Genomic DNA, 19,541 nt, shown 5'->3' with positions numbered 1-19,541 from the left:
TACTGAAAATATCTTTCCTTAGTCTCAACATCTGCTATGGCTAAACTGCACCCAAATTATTCATACAATATATACTTGCGGATAAGCCAAGAATTTCAGCTGCTTAAAATAGATTTTAAAACTTGGGTCTGGCTCAGAGGTGGGTTTCAGCAGCTTCTGACCAGTTCTGGAGAACCGGTAGCAGAAATTTTGATTAGTTTGGAGAACCGGTAAATATCACCTCTGACTGGCCCCACCCCCATCTATTCTCTGCCTCCCGAGTCCCAGCTGATCGGGAGGAAATGGCGATTTTGAAGTAACCTTCCCCTGGAGTGAGGTGGAAATGGAGATTTTACAGTATCCTTCCCCTGCTACGCCCACCAAGCCATGCCCACCAAGCCATGCCATGCCTACCACAAGCCACACCCTCAGAACTGGTAGTAAAAAAAATTTGAAACCCACCACTGGTCTGGCTTATCTGCAGATGAGCTTATCCTCAATTAAATACAGTAGATTTTTTTTTCCTCAGTTTTTTTTTAAAGTAACTGGATATCCCATATATATTCACAGATAAGCCCCATCCACTGATAAGCAGACCCTTGAATTTTTAACCAATATCTTTTGGTTAAATACAAATATTATTTGTATTTCTGAAGCACATATGCAAAGTAATTAATTATTACAACAATTAAGGTAAAACAGAACTTAACTTGTATCATCATAATGTTAAATTGTGATGTTTAAACAACTTAAATTTACTTGACAAGTTGATATACAGTCCTAGGATTCCCCTCTCCCCCCTCCCTCCACTGGGCCACCAAGCCACAAACACTGGGGACCGCTGCTATAAGATATGTACTTATCCTGTAGCTTTTTCGATATTTCATTACCCCATAGGTTTATTTCTTGATTAAATTCAGACACACACCAAAACCCTCCATCACAAACCACTTTTTGCAAAGATAGAAAGAAGTGAATCAATAAACTATTATGATCTGTATTTTAAATAGACTTAATTGAAAGTAAAAGAGCACAAATGCTCTTCGCAAGAACCCATTTTCATCTTGAACACACAAAAAAAGTTTTCCGAATGGTTACATACGTTTCTCACACAATTCAAATCATCATCATCATCAACATCATCATCTCACACAAATCATATAATAATTATGCCAAGATTTTTCTTACCTCCATTCTACAGGAACAAGCCAGAGGTTCATTGAAACAAACAGTTGAGTTGGGGAAAGACAAGGAAATTGTCAGCACAATTTGCCATTGTACTAAAAAAATCTATTAATAGGTTTATGGATACAAATAACTTTAAAAGTACTTGATCACATTTTCCTTTTAGTTAGTAGCTGTCAGAAAACATACACTGCAAACACAGTCCAAAAGGATAATTTGATAAAATAGCCACCAAAAAAAAAACAAATGAGGCTCCACTGGAGCAGAAATGCAGAAAATTAATTATCCTAGTGGTTAAAGCTGGAAGAGAACAAAATATGATAATAGGGAGGAAATATTTAAAGGCTTTTTGAAGTATGGCATACATGAAAAGCTACCACATGGTTAAGATTTGCATGGAGGAATGGATTTCATTAAAATGTCCCCAGTGTGGTAAAGCTGCAAATCACCATTCCATCATCTTTTATGAGAGCGTCACATTAAAAAGAAATCAGACTAAGTTCATCATGATTTTCCATCCTCAAAGAGTTATGTACATGGGTCCTGGTGAATAAAGAACATTTTGGAGTTCTGTTTTCCTTGGAGACCAACATACTACCAACATAAATATTATACTCAAGATGATGAAAGCTCACTGAACTATTTCCGCCTGGCCATTAGGGGATATTAATATAACACTTCATCACCCTTCCTTCCTTCCTTGCTTCCTTCCTCTGGATGAATTTACAAAGTGGTCTTTAGGACAGTGTAATGAAGATGGCAGCAAACATGTAGCTATGCCAATATCTGAAATATATTATAAGGGGAAATAGCCAGGAACAAAATAAATTCTTAACATTGTGTTTATCCTGGAGGAAATTACAAGGAAGTTAAAGCCTCTCATATTGTGTGCCTTTCACATTCTATGAGGTTCCTTAATACGACTATACTAACTAGCCCAGAGTTAAATATCATCTAATCCTTCAAGAGAAGCTTCCCCCACCCCATTGCATACCTGAAACATTAATAGTTGCTGCAGCTTTTGCAGTGCCGTAAGTCTCACTGTGCTTATTAGTGGCTATACAGGTGAATAAACCTGGCCGAGTGACATAAACCTGCAGCCGGGAATCAATCATTTTGTCTTCTACTGTTTCTACAATGGATCCAGCTGACACCTAAAGTAAAAAAAGAGAATATAGAAGTTATATATCTGTTTAGTTTATGAAACCTATGCCCCAACACATTGGTCTTTGAAGTTTAAAACAGCTTAACTGTCATGGTTCTGTAAAACCATTACTTGATGATACAATGTCTTGTCATATTTAGGAAATCCAGGACACTCACAATAAAAACTAACCTAGGAGAGAAGCAACCAAGAACTAAGGAGAAAATTCCTAACAGTAAGAACAATTAACCAGTGGAACAAATTGCCTTTGGAAATTGTCGATGCCCCAACACTGGAGGCTTTTGAGAAAAGACTGGACAGTCACCTGTCTGAAATAGTATACAGCAGGGAGTTGGACTAGATCAGGGGTCTCCAATCTTGGTAACTTTAAGCTTGGAGGACTTCAACTCCCAGAATTCCCCAGCTTTGCTGGCTGGGGCTTTCTGGGAGTTGAAGTCCGCCAGGCTTAAAGTTGCCAAAGTTGGAGACCCCTGGACTAGATGATCTCCAAGGTCCATTCCAACTGTTATCTTGGTAACTTTCAATAATTCCAATGCTCCTGTACTTTTTTCAAAATCAATAGGGGGGAAAAAAAGAATAGTTGTACATTCTTTTTTAGTATATCAACCTCACTCCAAAATGATTACTAATACCATATACAAGGAGAATGAGCAACAGCCAGAATTTAATCTAGTAGTTAAGCAGTGAGACACAAGTCCTAATCTGGCATTTAGCATGGAAGGTACCTGGGCAACCCTCAGCCAGTCATCGTCTCTCAGTTCCAGGAAGTGTTCTGTCCCCCTCGCCTCAGTCCGAGCGATGGCTTAATTAGCCAGCACTATCAGCTCTGGCAGCAAACTAGCGACCGTCTGCCAAGTGTCTCTGTTATCTCCCTTGATGCCGATGAGTCAACAAACAGTACTTCAGCTCTAGTCAAGCAGTTGATTTGCCTGCTACGAAGAGGCATAGCAGCCCTTGCTGCTTTTATATCCTGTGGGGTGTGGCTCCATGACTCAGCACTTCCTAGGTCTGCCCCACCCCTGCTTCTGTTGTTCCCGCCTCTCCTGCCTACGAAACTAGGGTCCAGCCAGGCCTGATTGCCATCAGCTGAGTCTGGAGGTGTGGCCTAGGGGGAAAAGAGTCAGGGGACGGAGGCCTCGTTATCTCCTCCACCTGGCCTGCCTCTGGCTCCTGGAGCTGAGCCAGGGAAGCCGGTGCTCCCGAGGTAAGTCCTGATGGCCCTTCCCCCTCACTTTCCAAGTCACTTTCTGGCAGGGGGCCCGGCTCGGGGGGCGCAGACACAACAGGAAGAAAGGAATGAAAAATATTGTCAAGAAAGCTCTATGGGCTTTTTCATATAGTCCCAGGACTTAAGATTGACTTGAAAGCACACACACTCTATATACAACCATCACAAATTTGTCAAATTTCATATGAGTTTGGTGATCTGGCATGCAATGGCCAAAATCTAACAGGATTTCAAATGAAAACATCACCTCACAAGAAATCTGGAGGGCTTGAATTTTCAAGCCTGGAGACAATTACATCAGGAATCTGAAATAGTGATTGAACCTTAATGTGAAAGCTTAGAACCAAAGAATCTTGGGAAACGGAATTCATCAAGAATCATAAAAGTTGTCTGTTTTGGTTTTTTATCCCGCATAATGGAACTAAAATTCTCAAAGAGAGAATAACAAGTTGTTTGGCTTCAGCTAACCCTGATAGGATTACAAAAGATCTAATTTGTCTGAAATTTGTATTTTTTTTTTCCTAGATTCAATGGGGCCAAGAGATAATGTTGCTTTTAAGATTAAACATAATGATTTAAACTTAAAATGTTTGCTGGTGTTGAATGTGTAACAAGTGAACTAATGTGGAAATATTTTCCCTAAAAAAAACAACAACCATTCCCCCGATACTTGACTGCATAAGAATAAAGATGTAAAAGGGCCAATAATTTAGCACTTCCGTTCAGTGATTTACTCTGACTAGCATGAATATGAATATGAATACAGACACATGCACACACACACACTCCTTTAATTACATACTACAGTGTTGTAATTCCTGCATTAATAAGCTTTTCATGCTAAAATTTAAAAGAAAACAAGTCAAAGTTGGTGATTAAAAAATGCCAATTATGTCAGTTAAATCCCAAGACGATTGTGTTGGTTTTTCCATTTCTGCTGAAACATTTTACTTCATTCTGAGTAAAATACATAATCATCGAATATCTTCCTGCAGAAATCATTTTTGGATTTAAGAGTTCCAAAATCATTCCTACTGGAGTGTAAAAGTAATTTCCTCAAGGCATGAACTCAGTTTTCCTTCAGTTCATCCAGGTGCTGTAATGTCTGAGCTAACGCATCAGATTAAATAATATTCCCAAGCGAAACTGCTTTCCCACATGGAATGAATAGATTTCTCTGCAAAGAGACCATTCATACACTTAGAGCTGAGCAAATGTGTATTTTTATACTAGGGAGACAAGTGAGGAAGGAGGATTCTATTTCAGTAGGCTTTTGGATTCCAGAGCATGTGGGAGTGCATCTATTTATCTTTACTGGGGAGTTTTGTTGTTGTTTTTGTTGTTATTATTTTCATAACCTATTGATGTATCTGTGCAGGTACTGTAAGCTAAATAAACCAACATAAATAAACTCAGTTAGCCACAATTCATTTAAGCATGAATTACTCAATTAACTCTGTTTTCTGAATTGGCACAACATTGAATTGGCTTATGGTTATGGTTCAGGTGCTGAGTTTTAACCTGAACTTTTTTCCAATACTTAAATGTTTATTTTAATTAGTTACATAGAGGTTTTTCAGATCCTACAGAAATGTACAAGTTTTATCAATTAAAAAAAATGTAGCCTCATCAAGCTTCACTGCTCAATACGTTTATTGCAACTCTTTCTATTTTCTCCTCTTTAGATTTCGTTCTGGGTTTTTTTGTACGCAGTAACAAAAGGCTGCTTCTAAAACCTGAAGGAAGTTCATATGTGTATCTTCCTCTGCTCTGGGTAAAAGGCTTTTTATTAGAAGAAATATGAGAATCTGAAGGGTGAGTCAGAATAGTTCATTCTCTGCCTGGACCACACAGCGTAGAAGCTCTCCTTGCCACGTTCACCGATAGAACTCACAGAGAGTTGGAAAATAATTCAGGGAAAATTGAAACCGTTTCAGTTTATGGACAATCTCTCATCAAGTCTTCCTTAGGTAAAGTAATCCTTGGCACAGCTGATTTTAAAACAGCTTGAAAGGGAGTTAGATACTGCAGCGTGCCATTCGCTTTGTGGAAACTAATAAAAAAATGCACAGAAAGCCTTTAGTTTAGCTCATTGTTCATAGCTGTATTATTAGTTTTCTAAAATGCAGTTTTTCTATTTGAAATTGGAGACTGTCAGCCTGCATTTTCTTATTTGCAGAAAGTCCATGACTCATAGTCAAAGAAATATTAGAAATCTATGAAAAATATTTATTTCTTTAATTATTATTTAATTATTAGAGTTATTCTCTAATAATAATTCTATAACTAATTCAAGGTGTTTGACAGTGTTAGGGGCAAATATTCCAGTCTCTCAGAGTTAGCATTCACTGATCATGCTAAACTATATACTAATGCGATTTGGTTGCTTGTGGCTTCCACAATACCATCCCAGTATTGTGGTTTATGTAATAATCCAACTTCAGGTAAACCACAATTTCACAGAAGAGGGAACCAAGTTATTTAGTTGCAGTAGGACAACTGACTGACCTGGTTCATTTATTATGTGAAATTCATACATTTTCCTGTGGGCAGAGATTCATGTTTTAAATTTACTACCGGTAATAAAAAATAAATTGAACTAGGAGATCATAAAGCATTTCAAAAAGGGAAGCCATGCAAAAACTGGAGTCTGTGGATCCTGAACAAAACTGGATCTTATCAGAATTCTAAGTGGGAAGTCATTGCCTCCGCAACTTTGGTTGGTGTTTTAGCTATGCAGGTTTTTGTTCGCAAACATCAGGCTTTTCTCAAATTTGTGCCCAATTGTACAGAGGCGGTATCTTTGGGCTACATAATAAATGGCGCTCATGAATGAGCACCTGAAGTAAAAATAATATAAGATTCATGGCATCTGTCTTATGCTGAGGTAAATTTCATCCTTTTAAAAGTTAGCTTAATTATTCTTCAAAAGCAATTGTGTTTAATTTAAATAAGAGAACCCATGTAGGCTAAAATTAACAATTTGTAACACACATATTGATAGAAAAATGTGCAGCATTTGGGTTTTGTTCACACACACATGCGCGCACACATGCTTGATTGCTCCCAGTTTTTCAGTGCCAAAGTAAATGAAAATATGTAGTATATGGCAGGGGTCCCTAACCCCTGGGCCATGGACCAGCACCAGCCGTGGACTGCCAGGAACCAGGCCACCCAAGCAAGTAAAGCCCCATCTGTGCATCCATAGAATCCAGACTGCATGTGAAACCACCATCACCCCATCTGTGGAAAAACTGGTCCCTGGTGCCCAAAAGGTTGTGGACTGCTGGTATATGAAGTTTGATGGGCACGTTGATAATAGCAAGAATCATGCTGGGACCAAAAAATTGCACACCTTACAAAATAAACAAACTTCACGTGCTCGCTTTGGCAGCACATATACTAAAATTGGAACAATACAGAGAAGACTAGTATGGCCCCTGCGCAAGGATGACATGCAAATTCGTGAAGCGTTCCATATTTTTACAACATATTGATTTAAAACCGGGGCTGTTCCTACTGGGTATCCTCCCAGAAAAAATCAGTAAAGAAAATATTTACTTGATTATACAGGTAATAACAGCAGCAAGGATTGTTTTTGCACAAAATTGGAAAGCAGAGAAAATACCTCTCGAAGGGGAAGTTATTAAAAAAATATTAGAGTGTGCAGAAATGAGTAGATTAACTTCGATGATTAAAAAAAGAGAGGATTCAGAATATTTTAAGATATGGGATCAATTTTACCATTGGTAGAAAAAAGATATAGATAAGCAAATAGTTATGTAAGAAAATGGTATAATTACAATATTGTACTTGTGGAAAAATGTAACAGATTAAATGAAAATGAAGATAGAAGAAACAACAAAGAAAATGAAGTCAAGGAGAAAATACCGAGATGTCAGATGGAAGGAATGACTGATGTATTAAATGTTTGTTTGTGTGTAAAATAAAAAAATTATTAAAAAAAACAAAATAAACAAACTTCTTTCCATAGGCAAAGCTTAAAAGGATGATACAAAGATTAGAAATTTGAGCACTGAATCTTCAGTCACATATTATACTTATAGAGGACAACAAACTCATTACTTCATATATACTGTAATTACACTGGCAGTGCTTACAGGACCTACTAAAAATAAATAAAGTCATAGTAAGAGTCAAATCAGAGCCCAACAACATCAGGAAAAGTATCCATTGCCCAAAAGTCCACAGCAATCACAGGCAACCATGGGCAGAGAGGAAGGTGGCATGCATTATGGCATTGTCATGCAAATTGTGCAATTTGTCAGTCACGTCATGAAACTGACTCAAATAATTCATATCGTCTGTGCGATGAAATGGCACATGTCAGGGATGGGTTCTACTTACCTTTACTACCAGTTTGCATCGTACCCGCACATGCTGTTCTGCGCATGCGCAGAAAAGTTTTGATGATGTTTGGGTCAGTGGACGGAGCCTCCTGACAGTTTTACTACCGGTTCTATAGAACCGGTCTGAACTGGGGGCAACCCACCACTGGCACACGTGATATTATTGTGGCTTGCACCAAGCATCTATTATAGCAGCCTTTTCTAAACCGATATAAGTTATAATACATGCTGTAGAATTCTGGAGATTGCAGAGGGACCTTCAGAATATCAAACACCGTTTTTCATTCTTATCTGGAGATGCCAAAATATCAGAATCTTGGCCTTTTCCCATGTAAACAATATACCATCCAATATGCCACCCAACACTGAACTTAGCCAAGGACAACCAAAATTTGCTCAAGCTTCCTCTATGAGCTGTGCAACTTGAATAACTGACGTTAACATCAATTGTCAAAGACTGCTATTGTAGTTATCTTAAACACATTTTCTAACACCTAGCGGTGCAAAATACTGTATATGAAAATACAGAAAACCTGTACTGAATGAGCAAAACGGGGATGCATGACTATATAGTGGAGGTGTTTGCACATGAGAAGTTTGTTACTCAAATCACATTCCAAACTATTAAATCATTTAATCCAGCCACATCAGAAAGAATAATGAATTGCATTTCCATATTGCATCTCTGCTTTGCAAGAGCCTCCAACTTTTCTCTGCTGATTTCATCCTGGTTTCAAAGCTTAATTGAATTTGGTTAAAGAATTAATCATCAGAATTTAGGAATTGCAGTGATACTTACAGCTTTTCCATTTTCAAGCCATGTTATTGTAGGAGTTGGAATGCCTGTTGCTACACATTGCAGGGTTACCACAGAGCCAAAGCTGACGTTATAGGATTCAGGAGCCTTCAGAATTCGAGCAAAAACTAAATGTAAAAAAGTAAAAACATTAGTAAACCCGAAGTTAGCTATTGGTGAAATATTTCCAGTTTCCCAAACTCACAAAACAGTTGAAGATGGAGCCAATCCAAAGCACCCAGTAATTTTTGAACTCCAAAAACACCCCACACATTTGGCTAAGAGTTCACTGTTGGATTTATCATTTTCAAAAAATAAAACCAAAGTATTTCCCATCATTGTTGGTCCTCTATGGAGAGAATTGTATCTACCCCACACTAGAAAGAAAATGTTTGGTATCACACAGAGGTGAAATGTTCCCGATTCAGACTAGATTGCGCTATCCAGTAGCGATCTTGGCTGGTGGTTCAGAGAACCAGTAGCAATTGCAGTGTGAGGCTCTGCCCACCCGCCCAGCTATCGTTACTTCCTGATTTTAACAAGGAAGTAATGTGTTTTGTACCCTCTGCGCATGCGCAGAAAGGTTTTGCGCATGCGCAGAGGGTGTGTGCGCATATGTGACGCACACATACACTTCCAAACCGGTAAGGAAGGTAAGTAGATTTCACCCCTGGTATCACAAAAACCCAAATGCTCTTCTCAAAACATCACTTTTGCAAAAAAAAACCTTGTACAAATTATAAATGTTTCCATACCCGATTGATTGATTTTTCCGCCTTCGAAACCACTTATCTCTCTCAAGTTATGATTGCTCTGAATATTTAGTTTTTTTATACAAGGATACTTAGTCACTATTTATGTCAATCACCCCGGAAACGCCAATCATAAACTGAATGATGAGCGCTAATAACAGAAACATTTGCTATATCTGTAGAAATATTTCTGGAAAGGAAGAATTGCCTCTAGTCTTGAAAGAAAAACAACACAAGATATTGGGGTATTATACTCAGTTTATTTAATCCTTCCCCACTTGCAAAGACTTATAAGGTGCACACTTTTCAGAGTGGATACCTCTAAGATCCAGTCTGCCCCTCCTTCCTTTGAATTCCTTTTAAAATGAAAAATCCGCTGTTAAATATATAGGCTTTCAAAATTCCTTTATCAATGTTAAAAAGAGTTCATATGAGGTATGTTTTCCATGGTCCAAAAGAAACCTGCAGAGACAGTAAGATCTACAGGTTCCAACTTGGGGGTATAGTGGGAGTGAGGAATATAAATAACATTAAAATAGTTAATGTCCGGTGTCTATATAAATCTGCTGTACTAAATGACTCATTTTCCACATATGAAAAATATATCGCAGCAAATTCCAAAAGGCAAGTTCATGCAAGGATAAGATCTGTTCAAATTACCTTCCCTGGGAACTGTGCAAAGAAATTATTTTGATGCTAGAGCTGGCTCATATATGATGCATTTAAGAAGCTCAAATGTAGATTTAAATGTAGAGTCTTACCTGTTGGCTTAGTTCTCAAGTACATCCAATGAATCTGTGCATCAGATAAAATAGACTACAGTTCAGGAAAGAGCAGGCCCTACTAAATCTAAAATGCCTTAAAAGTTTTTTTAATGGCTTTTCCCAGTGACTTCAAATAAACAACAAAACTCTCCTAAAAGTTATTGGCTAAGAAAAATAAACTCAACCCAGTTGCTATCCTTCAAAATGTAGCAGCGGCTTTTAGATAAATTTCCTTATGTTTAATTCTCCAGGCTATATTGCTGGAAAGATCTGAAGTAGGAAATATTATAAGAGAGGACCTGAAGTCTCATTTGAATGGGAGACTGCAGTACTGCATAGTAATTGCTGAGTGCACAAAATTCACTTGCTAAAAAAAAGCACAGATCAGAAGGAGATTGTACAACTAGAAACAGCAATAGCACTTATATACCACTTCATAGTGCTTTACAGCGCTCTCTAAGCGGTTTACAGAGTCAGCATATTGCCCCCAAAAATCTGGGTCTTCATTTTACCCACCTCAGAAGGATGGAAGGCTGAGTCAACCTTGAGCCTGGTGAGATTCAATCTATCAAACTGCTGGCAGCCGGTGATCAGCAGAAGTAGCCTGCAGTACTGCACTCTAACCACTGTACCACCGCGGCTCTAGGAAACATCTAGGAACGGTGTCCCAGCTGTATCCATTGTGGCTAAAAATAATATTAAGTACTTTTCAGTTACCGTTAAATGGGATCTTAGTTTTATTCTTCTGTATAAATGGATTCATTGGGAATAACTAAAACAATAATCTTATCTATAGAAGCAAATAGTAGAAAAGGAAGGAGCGCTGGGAACCCTTACACACTTTCATTCACAAAAGTTACATCCAAAATAAATTCTATCAGAGTGCGAGATACACACAGAGCATTTCATTATTTTACACCTGGCTTTAGCATATGAAAGTCCATATAGAGCCAGCAGAGGAGAATCCAGATCCTGTTGCTTGAAAGTTGCTGGTGTGGCATTTATTTGTTTGTTTGTTTGTTTGTTTGTTTGACTTCTATACTACCCATTTTGCTGAGGCAATTCTAGGCAGCTTACAGTTTATACCTAAATGGCACAGTTGTTGTTATATTATGCTTGTCCTTGTGCTTTTCTCAGTTATATATAAAGCTTCAGGCTGTGAGGTTCTGCATTATGTTTTAGATTGCATGATTCTATACAATATATATTCATGTATACAATGCTGCTAGTGACACCCATTTCTATTGTGGATAAGTCATTAATGAAGTATATTATTCATCAACCTGGTTGGAAGATTTAAACCATGTTGAGCTAAAATCTTTCTGATAGGATGAACTAAAACTTCCAGAATTTCCCTGCTGCATGATTGATGGCCAAGCTGGCTGAGGCTTCTGGATTTAAAATCCAACATTTCTGGAAGTCATCCAGTTAAGAAAGACAGATCTAAGTATTCCTAGAAGCAGAACTAGAGCAAGCCAAGAGGTGGTATCAGCCCTGTCATTCAGAATAATGTACCACATGTATCCAAATATATTACTCCACACACATATGCACATGCAAATAATCTTGGAAAAGCCATAAATATTATCCCATGGGAAGCAAGACTATAAGATAATTTCCCAAATGTATGTCTTTAAGATTGACTCAGGCTTCCATCCTTCCAAGGTGGGTAAAATGAGGACCCAAATTGTTGGGGGCAATATGTTGACTCTGTAAACCACTTAGAGAGGGCTGTAAAAGTATTGTGAAGTGGTATATAAATCTAAGTGCTATAGCTATTTTAGAAGTATATTTATTCAGAATTCACCAATAACATTCCTTGCAGACAGACGAACAAAACCCTTGGTAAGAAGGCCGTTGGATCATTGATTAGATTTGCTTGTTTGTTTCTATTTACTCATAGATTCATAGCTGAGATCAAAGACTTCCATTTTTGTCCTGAACACTTCGCAAAAATATATTTGCAGTACAGATGCTGGATGAATACAGATTCTGTATTTGAGTGATCATATCACCAAACGTATCACTCACCTTCCACTTCCAGAATTACAGGTTTAGAGTAGGCTGTCCCGAGGCTGTTCTTTGCCACACAGCGGTAGTGTCCACCATCTTCCTTCTGCACATTATGAATCCTTAAACTGCCTGATTCAAGAATAGCAATTCGAGAATTTTCCTGCCACAAAATATAAAGCTTCAAGTGAAATGAGGTAGAATAAATCTTGTGACCCATATAGATATATTTATTTATTTGATTTATATTCCTATTCCATTTGTATAATTTGAGGCAGCTTACATAATGGTCCTTCCTAGTTTCCCCACAACAGCCACCTTGTAAAATGATTTGGGCTGCCAGGCAATAATTGGGTCAAAGTCACCCACCCGGTTTTCATATCTAAGGTTAGACTAGAATTCACAGATTCTAGGTTTCTGTACCAGTACCTTAATTACTCGCCCTCTTTATGAAATAACAACTAATACAATATTTTTTCTCAAAACAATTCTGCAAAAAAATGCAGGTTATAATGAAATACTGACAATACTCACCTTTATCACATTTTCTCCTTTGATCCAGGAAACTGAAGGCTTGGGGTTTCCCATTGTAGTGCATGGGAAAACAGCCTTCAATCCTTCAATGATTTTCAGATTTGAAGGTGGACGGGTTATTTTCGGTTCTACAATTTTAAAGATCAAAATGAAACTGAGTCTGGAGTCAAATATGCTAAAGAAGGGGTGGTCAAACTTTAGCATAGGGGAGTCCAACCTTGGCAACTTTAAGACTTGTGGACTTCAACTCCCAGAATTCCCCAGCCAGCATGTTTTTGTCCACAAGTCTCAAAAGTTGCCAAAGTTGGACACCCCTGTGCCAAAGTCACATTATGCTATTATAAGACGATAAGTCTATTTTGTCATCAACATCCATACTCTCTTCTAACAAAGCAATGAAAGAGCAATGGAGCTTGCAGGGAAGGCTTTTCAAAGGAGAGTAGAAGCCGGGAACTCACACTATCTCCAAGTTTGGAGGAAAATATATGTAGAAATTCAGGAAAAGTTAACTAAGATTGCAACTTCAACGTGATAAGGAAATTACAGGCTGGTGCAGGGAAAACATCAATATTGCCAATGCTCAAAAAACTTAAGCTAGTACTTACTTCACAAATAAAGACATGATGGTAGAACAGAAAATAGAATGTAAAATAAAACTTGATCCCCCCCCCAAAAAAAAATTAAGAGGGTTTAAATCTTGTTCTGAAGCCAATTCTTACACTGCCCAGATTTTCAGAAGCATTTAAACTGCTGGGATTGATCTTCTGGGCCATGTATTGAAAACCATGATTACAATTAATATTTCTGTGTACTCAGAGCAATCATGCAATCAAGATCTGCTAGTTTTTCTTTGTTTCAGAATGGCCACCTTACATTTCAGTGTTTTCTCCCATCTAGCTCCTCTTACTCTATGGCAGGGGTCTCCAACCTTGGCAACTTTAAGACTTGTGGACTTCAACTCTCAGAGTTCCTCAGCCAGCTTTGCTGGGAGTTGAAGTCCACAAGTCTGAATTCTGGGAGTTGAAGCCCACAAGTCTTGAAGTTGCCAAGGTTGGAGACCCCTGCTCTATGGTATCAATTCCTCCAGTGAGCTATGCTTGGAATATGAGCTCCTGATGTTTACATGTAATTCTTTTTTTAAAAAATGATCTTTATGAAGCTGGTAAAACTTCATGAGTAACCGTACCAGATACCAGCTGAAATACAATAGTAGAGTTAGGATTAGATAAATTAAATAAATTGCTTTATAGCAGGGGTCTCCAACCTTGGCAACTTTAAGCCTGGAGGACTTCAACTCCCAGAATACCCCAGCCAGCTTTGCTGGCTGAGGAATTCTGGGAGTTGAAGTCCTCCAGGCTTAAAGTTGCCAAGGTTGGGGACCCCTCCTTTATAGCAAATAGTCTTTGACTTACAAGTGTTTGTTTAACAATAGTTCAAAGTTACAATGGCCTAGGAAAAAGTGACTTACAACCTGTACTGGCACTTACAACTGTCATTCCATCCCTGTGGTCACATGATTGCAATTCGAAGGTTGGAAACCAGCTCGCATGTAAGATCGGATGTACTCACACAATCATGTTTTGTGATCACAATTTTCAGCAAAAAATGCCCATTAGGGAAACTGGGATGACTTGATGATTGTGTGATTTGCTTAACAACTGTGCGTTTCGGTTAATGACCGACGTAAAAATTGTCACAAAATCAGTTCCGACTTGATTTATGACTGCAGTGACTTAAGGATATTCTGATCCTTAAGTCATAAATGGAAGACTATCTGTATACAGGTAGCCCGCAGCTTACAACTACCAGTACAATGGAGCCCAAAATTTCTACTGCTAAACAAGACAGTTATTAGGTGAATTTTGCCCCATTTTACAACTGTTCTTACCATAGTTGTTAAGTGAATCACTGCGATTGTTAAGTTAGTAATATGGTTGTTAAGTGAATCTGGCTTCCCCATTGACTTTGCTCGTCAGAAGGTTGCAAAACGTGATCACATGACCCCGGGACACTGCAACAGTCATAAATATTAGTCAGTTGCCAAATGTCTGAATTTTGATCACATGACCATGGGGATGTTGCAATGGTCATATGTGTGAAATAGTCACTTTTTTCAATGCTGTTGTAACTTTGAACCATCGCTACACAAACTGTTGTAAGTTGATGCCGAGCTCTATCTGTGCTGCCTCACTCCCCTCACACACATATACATGCATGCATAGCGAGAGTTCTAAAGGTGTTTATTCAAATCCCCCCCAAAGAAGTCCCCAGAAAACACCCATGTTGCTCAGGTACAGTTTCCAATCTCAGCACAACCAGAGTCTCTGGGAAAAATGAGTCCAACGCTACTGTGTTGCACACACAAAATCCAAGAAACAATCCGTGAGTCAATTGGGTCAGGATACACAGCACAAGCACACAGAACTGGGCACTTTGTTCCAGCAATGTTCAAATCCTCAGGGCGGGATTAAATAGGTGACATAGACATACAGCTCGCCTGTCTGGAACCCATACCTCATTTCGGACATTAATACAATTGAACGTGTCCAGAAATATTTTACAAGAAGAGTACTCCACTCCTCCAAATACAACAAAATACCTTATGCCACCAGACTTGAAATCCTGGGTTTAGAAAATTTAGAATTCCACCGCCTTCAACACGACCTGAGTTTAACTCATAGAATCATCTGTTACAACGTCCTTCCTGTTGAAAACTACTTCAGCTTCAATCACAACAATATACGAGCACACAATAGATTTAAGCTTAATGTGAACCACTCCAATCTCAATTGCAGAAAATATGACTTCAGCAACAGAGTTGTTAATGCCTGGAATGCACTACCAGACTCTGTGGTCTCTTCCCAAAATCCCCAAAGCTTTAACCAAAAACTATCTACTATTGACCTCTCACCATTCCTAAGAGGTCTGTAAGGGGCATACATAAGAGCACTACATGCCTACCGTTCCTGTCCTAATGTTCCCTTTGATTGTATCTAATTTCATATAGTTATTATATATATGCTTATATATCGTATAGTTATTTCATGCTTATGCTTATATATACCCTTGTGACAAAATAAATAAAATAAATAAATAAATAAATAAACACTGGTGTGACTTTTCATGAGGGGCGAGGCTGCCTCCTCATGAGTAGTCTAGCCAACCAACATTCCACCTACCTGCTATCTGCCTTACATGTCCTTGGATCAGGAGGAGGTGTGAACTTCACCTCTGCCTCATTGTTAATGGGTGGCAGTTGTTCCTGGTCCTCGCTGGAGCCTCCTGGCCAACTCACTGTAACTGTGGTTCACATCGCTCAACCTCATCCTATCGCTCAGCCTATCAACCCAGCTGAGGCTGCTACGTCAGACCAACACTCTCTGACCCCTGATCCGGGCCATCATATGACTCCGCGCTTTCCTCTGCCAACTCAAACTTATCTTCCTCCTCTGAACTCATGTCTGGAGAGAGGTCCGGGGGCAGATCCATGACAGTATCATTTTACTATTGATATTAGGTTGTACGTATTGATATTCTTTTCCTTTGCTTGTACTTTGCTTCAATTTAAATTCATACAAAATAAAAATACTGAAATATTGCCTTGTTTTTTTAGCTCACTTGACCGTTCAGTGATTTTAAATTCAGCAAAAGGATAGGTATACTTACTCATTTTCACTTGTAATGCCCCACAGCTTTCTGCTTCTATTCCTACCCCGTTGTTTGCAGTACAACAATATATCCCATCATCACTGTCTTCCACACTCAGAATAGTTAGGAGTTGGCCATTTTCTCGTATGGCATACCTAGTATCAAAAAATCTGAGAACATAATAAGATGCGTCAGGGAGGAGTTTACTTAAAAGTGCAAGCCTGAATGTACATTTCTACACGCACACCCTCCCCCCGGCCTTTACAGTCCAAATAACTGGCTTCAAAAGGTGGGGCCCTTCTGAGATGTTTGCCCTGCCCAGATTACTTCTGCAAGCTAAGCCTCTTATCTGACTATTGTCTACTCTGCAGCTGTTCCTCCTGTCTTCCCATGTCATTCCCGAATACCATTATACATTGTATATTTATCATGCATCTATAAGAATAATGCCTGAATTGACTTTATAGAATGCTGCACTGGTGAATAGAATTAAGATGGGGTGTAATATTATGGGTAGAGACCAATATTGATTATTTTATGAGAGTACCCACACTCTGCAGTCTTTTGTACATTCAATTCATACCTGATAGGAATGTTATTACGTGTCCAGGTAATCTCTGCCTGGGGAAAAGATTTTACGACACACACAAAGGTGGCTGCCTCTTCAACCAGCGCATCCACAGTCTCAAGAGGAGTGGTGACGATTGGAGCTGTGACCAAAAAAAACCAAAACCAAAATAACCCCCATAAAGGCAGCATAAGAAAGTGATTAAATTTCACATTAGATCCTGCAACTTGACCAAGCAAATTTGTACAAATCCCAAACCAATTACACTTGAAAGAAAAATAGTCAAGATATAGAGAAAAGGCATTCAAATAAATGCTTTTATTCATGCATTATTTTATTCTCTCATTCTGGAACATGAGAAGGATTCTCAACTTTGCTAGAGTACTTCTGAGTATTCCACGCATCTTTGTAAACATGATCCATTTCTGATCATTGTAATCTCTGGACATTAAAAGACTTTTTAAAGATGGCTTCATTTTCTGAGACCACGTCCTGCTGATATGAAAGGAAGGTCTTCTTCTATGTGGGTTCTCAGCAGTGGTGAAATCCAAAATTTTTTTACTACCGGTTCTGTGGGCCTGGCTTGGTGGGTGTGGTGTGGCTTGGTGGGTGTGGCTTGGTGGGCAAGGCAGGGGAAGGATACTGCAAAATCTCCATTCCCTCCCCACTCCTGAGGGAAGGATATTACAAAATCTCCATTCCCTCCCCACTCCAGGGGAAGGATACTGCAAAATCCTCATTCCCTCCCCACTTTGGGGCCAGCCAGAGGTGGTATTTGCCAGTTCTCCAAACTACTCAAAATTTCCACTGCTGGTTCTCTGAACTGCTCAAGATTTCCGCTACCGATTCTCCAGAATCTGTTAGAACCTGCTGGATTTCACCCTGGTCCTCCGATATGAAAAATGGAAATCACACTCTTTCTCAGTACTTTCTGTTCTTGGAAAGGAATCCAGACCCTCCTTGCAGCTACGCCATTTCAATTTGAATTAGTTTCTGCAATGGTTTGAAATCCTATTTTAAAGGTTGTGACTATTTTTTAAAAAAAAAACTTTAAGCCACTTTGACCCTTTATGGATTGGAAGGCAGGATACAAATGATTTTTTAAGTCAATAAAATTCTGAACAAAGGATTGCTGGTTATGATCACTGTTTTTTCTAATAGCAAAGACTGAGGTCAGAATGAATCACTGAATCAGACTTCAGTGTAATTTAGCTTCATGACACAGCCCAAGAACTTGATAGTGCCGAGCAATGTAATAATCACCTCCCTTAGCACAAACTGTTCGAAAATATATAAGAGATGCCTTTCAACTTTCTTCAATATTTATATAAGCAGGGAACTTCAATTCTACTGCACATACCTAATTTCTTTATCACTGGAAGCTTTGTATATATTACGTATTACATTATCAGAGATAAATGTAACTCTGGTTAGGTGGGTGGGCCAGAATGGCCTTGAAAATACATGAAAATGTTTTTATACCACGTAATTGTGTTTGCCAGATATCTAAAAAAATTATAAATTGTTTTGTTCTTGGTAAAAAATGACATACTACACACAATTACCAAAAAGGGGGGGGAAAGGTATTGACTGTTGTCCCTGGCATTTGGCATTCTTTCTGACATATGCCAATGAGTATGTTATGAGTAGAGAATCCCCCAAAATTCATAATATTGCAAAATGCTACTGTTCTCGTATAACTCTTCCTTTGTAAGTACTCTTCAAAAATGCTGAGACTGCAGCTCCTTGTAATGAAAGTCACTCTGGTCTGATTTGAAGATTTCCCTTTCTGGTCCACAGTCAAAATTTCAAGTTTCAAACTATAGAGCAAAGATATGTATAAGATTCCTAAATTTCTCTTTGATGAGACGGAAAGCAGCTTGATAGAAGGCAGAGCAAACGAAGAATTTAGCACTCTGTACTTATTCATCACATATATTTCAGTCTCCTTAAATCTCTTACAAACAAAAATTGAAATAAAATGGAATTCATCTATTAATTGTTGGCATTGTTGTAATCAATCTTTGTACTTGAGACTATTAAATCTATATAAAGACAACGGGAATTTTTCCCCCAACTGAGTACCTATCTACAGTAGAGAAGAGGCATATATTTCTGAGTCACTGTCATTTTGTCCTGCAAATATGTTTCATCGTATTCTGTGTTTTAAATTCTTTTTTTTTTAAAAAAACTCATAAAAAGAATTTCAGAATGGATTTGTTTGTTTTTTCTTACAGTAAACATTTCTAAACATAGTTATTGGCCCAATACAATTCATGATATAGGTCGAGTGTTGAAAAAAGCAGCAAAGTTTTTAAGAACTGGTGAAGCCAACTAATCATTACAACTGCAAACTGGATACCAATTTATTTGGGAGTAAATCCCTGCAAGACTTCCGGTTTAGTTGATCTGTAGAGGAGCTGTGTATTCACCTGTTGTCAGCAACATGACCTTAATGGGCCTTCCTTGCAAGCAACAGTGCAGAGAACCATCCTCAAAATTTTAATCAGAATGTTAATCAAGGAGATACATATTATGTCAC

At 38.4% G+C, this 19,541-nt stretch overlaps 1 protein-coding gene and 1 non-coding gene across 2 annotated transcripts in view; one reads left to right on the top strand and one right to left on the bottom strand.

The window, feature by feature from the left end:
- Window positions 1–19,541, bottom strand: part of MUSK (muscle associated receptor tyrosine kinase) — a 52,685-nt gene that overhangs the window by 31,212 nt on the left and 1,932 nt on the right. Inside the window, exons 2-8 of the mRNA XM_058173207.1 lie at window positions 17,015–17,141; window positions 16,450–16,601; window positions 12,784–12,911; window positions 12,271–12,412; window positions 8,727–8,851; window positions 2,159–2,318; window positions 1,168–1,174 (exon numbers count right to left, since the gene is read on the bottom strand). Coding sequence (XP_058029190.1) covers window positions 1,168–1,174; window positions 2,159–2,318; window positions 8,727–8,851; window positions 12,271–12,412; window positions 12,784–12,911; window positions 16,450–16,601; window positions 17,015–17,141 — 841 coding nt within the window. The remainder of the gene's footprint in view (window positions 1–1,167; window positions 1,175–2,158; window positions 2,319–8,726; window positions 8,852–12,270; window positions 12,413–12,783; window positions 12,912–16,449; window positions 16,602–17,014; window positions 17,142–19,541) is intronic.
- Window positions 6,936–7,042, top strand: LOC131193752 (U6 spliceosomal RNA). Its single transcript, XR_009154010.1, has one exon. It is a non-coding gene; the product is annotated as a U6 spliceosomal RNA (small nuclear RNA).

Source organism: Ahaetulla prasina, chromosome 2, assembly GCF_028640845.1.
Source record: "Ahaetulla prasina isolate Xishuangbanna chromosome 2, ASM2864084v1, whole genome shotgun sequence".
Taxonomy (NCBI): domain Eukaryota; kingdom Metazoa; phylum Chordata; class Lepidosauria; order Squamata; family Colubridae; genus Ahaetulla; species Ahaetulla prasina.
The sequence above is the reverse complement of the archived record's forward strand: the minus strand, read 5'-3'. Positions and strand labels throughout refer to the sequence as shown.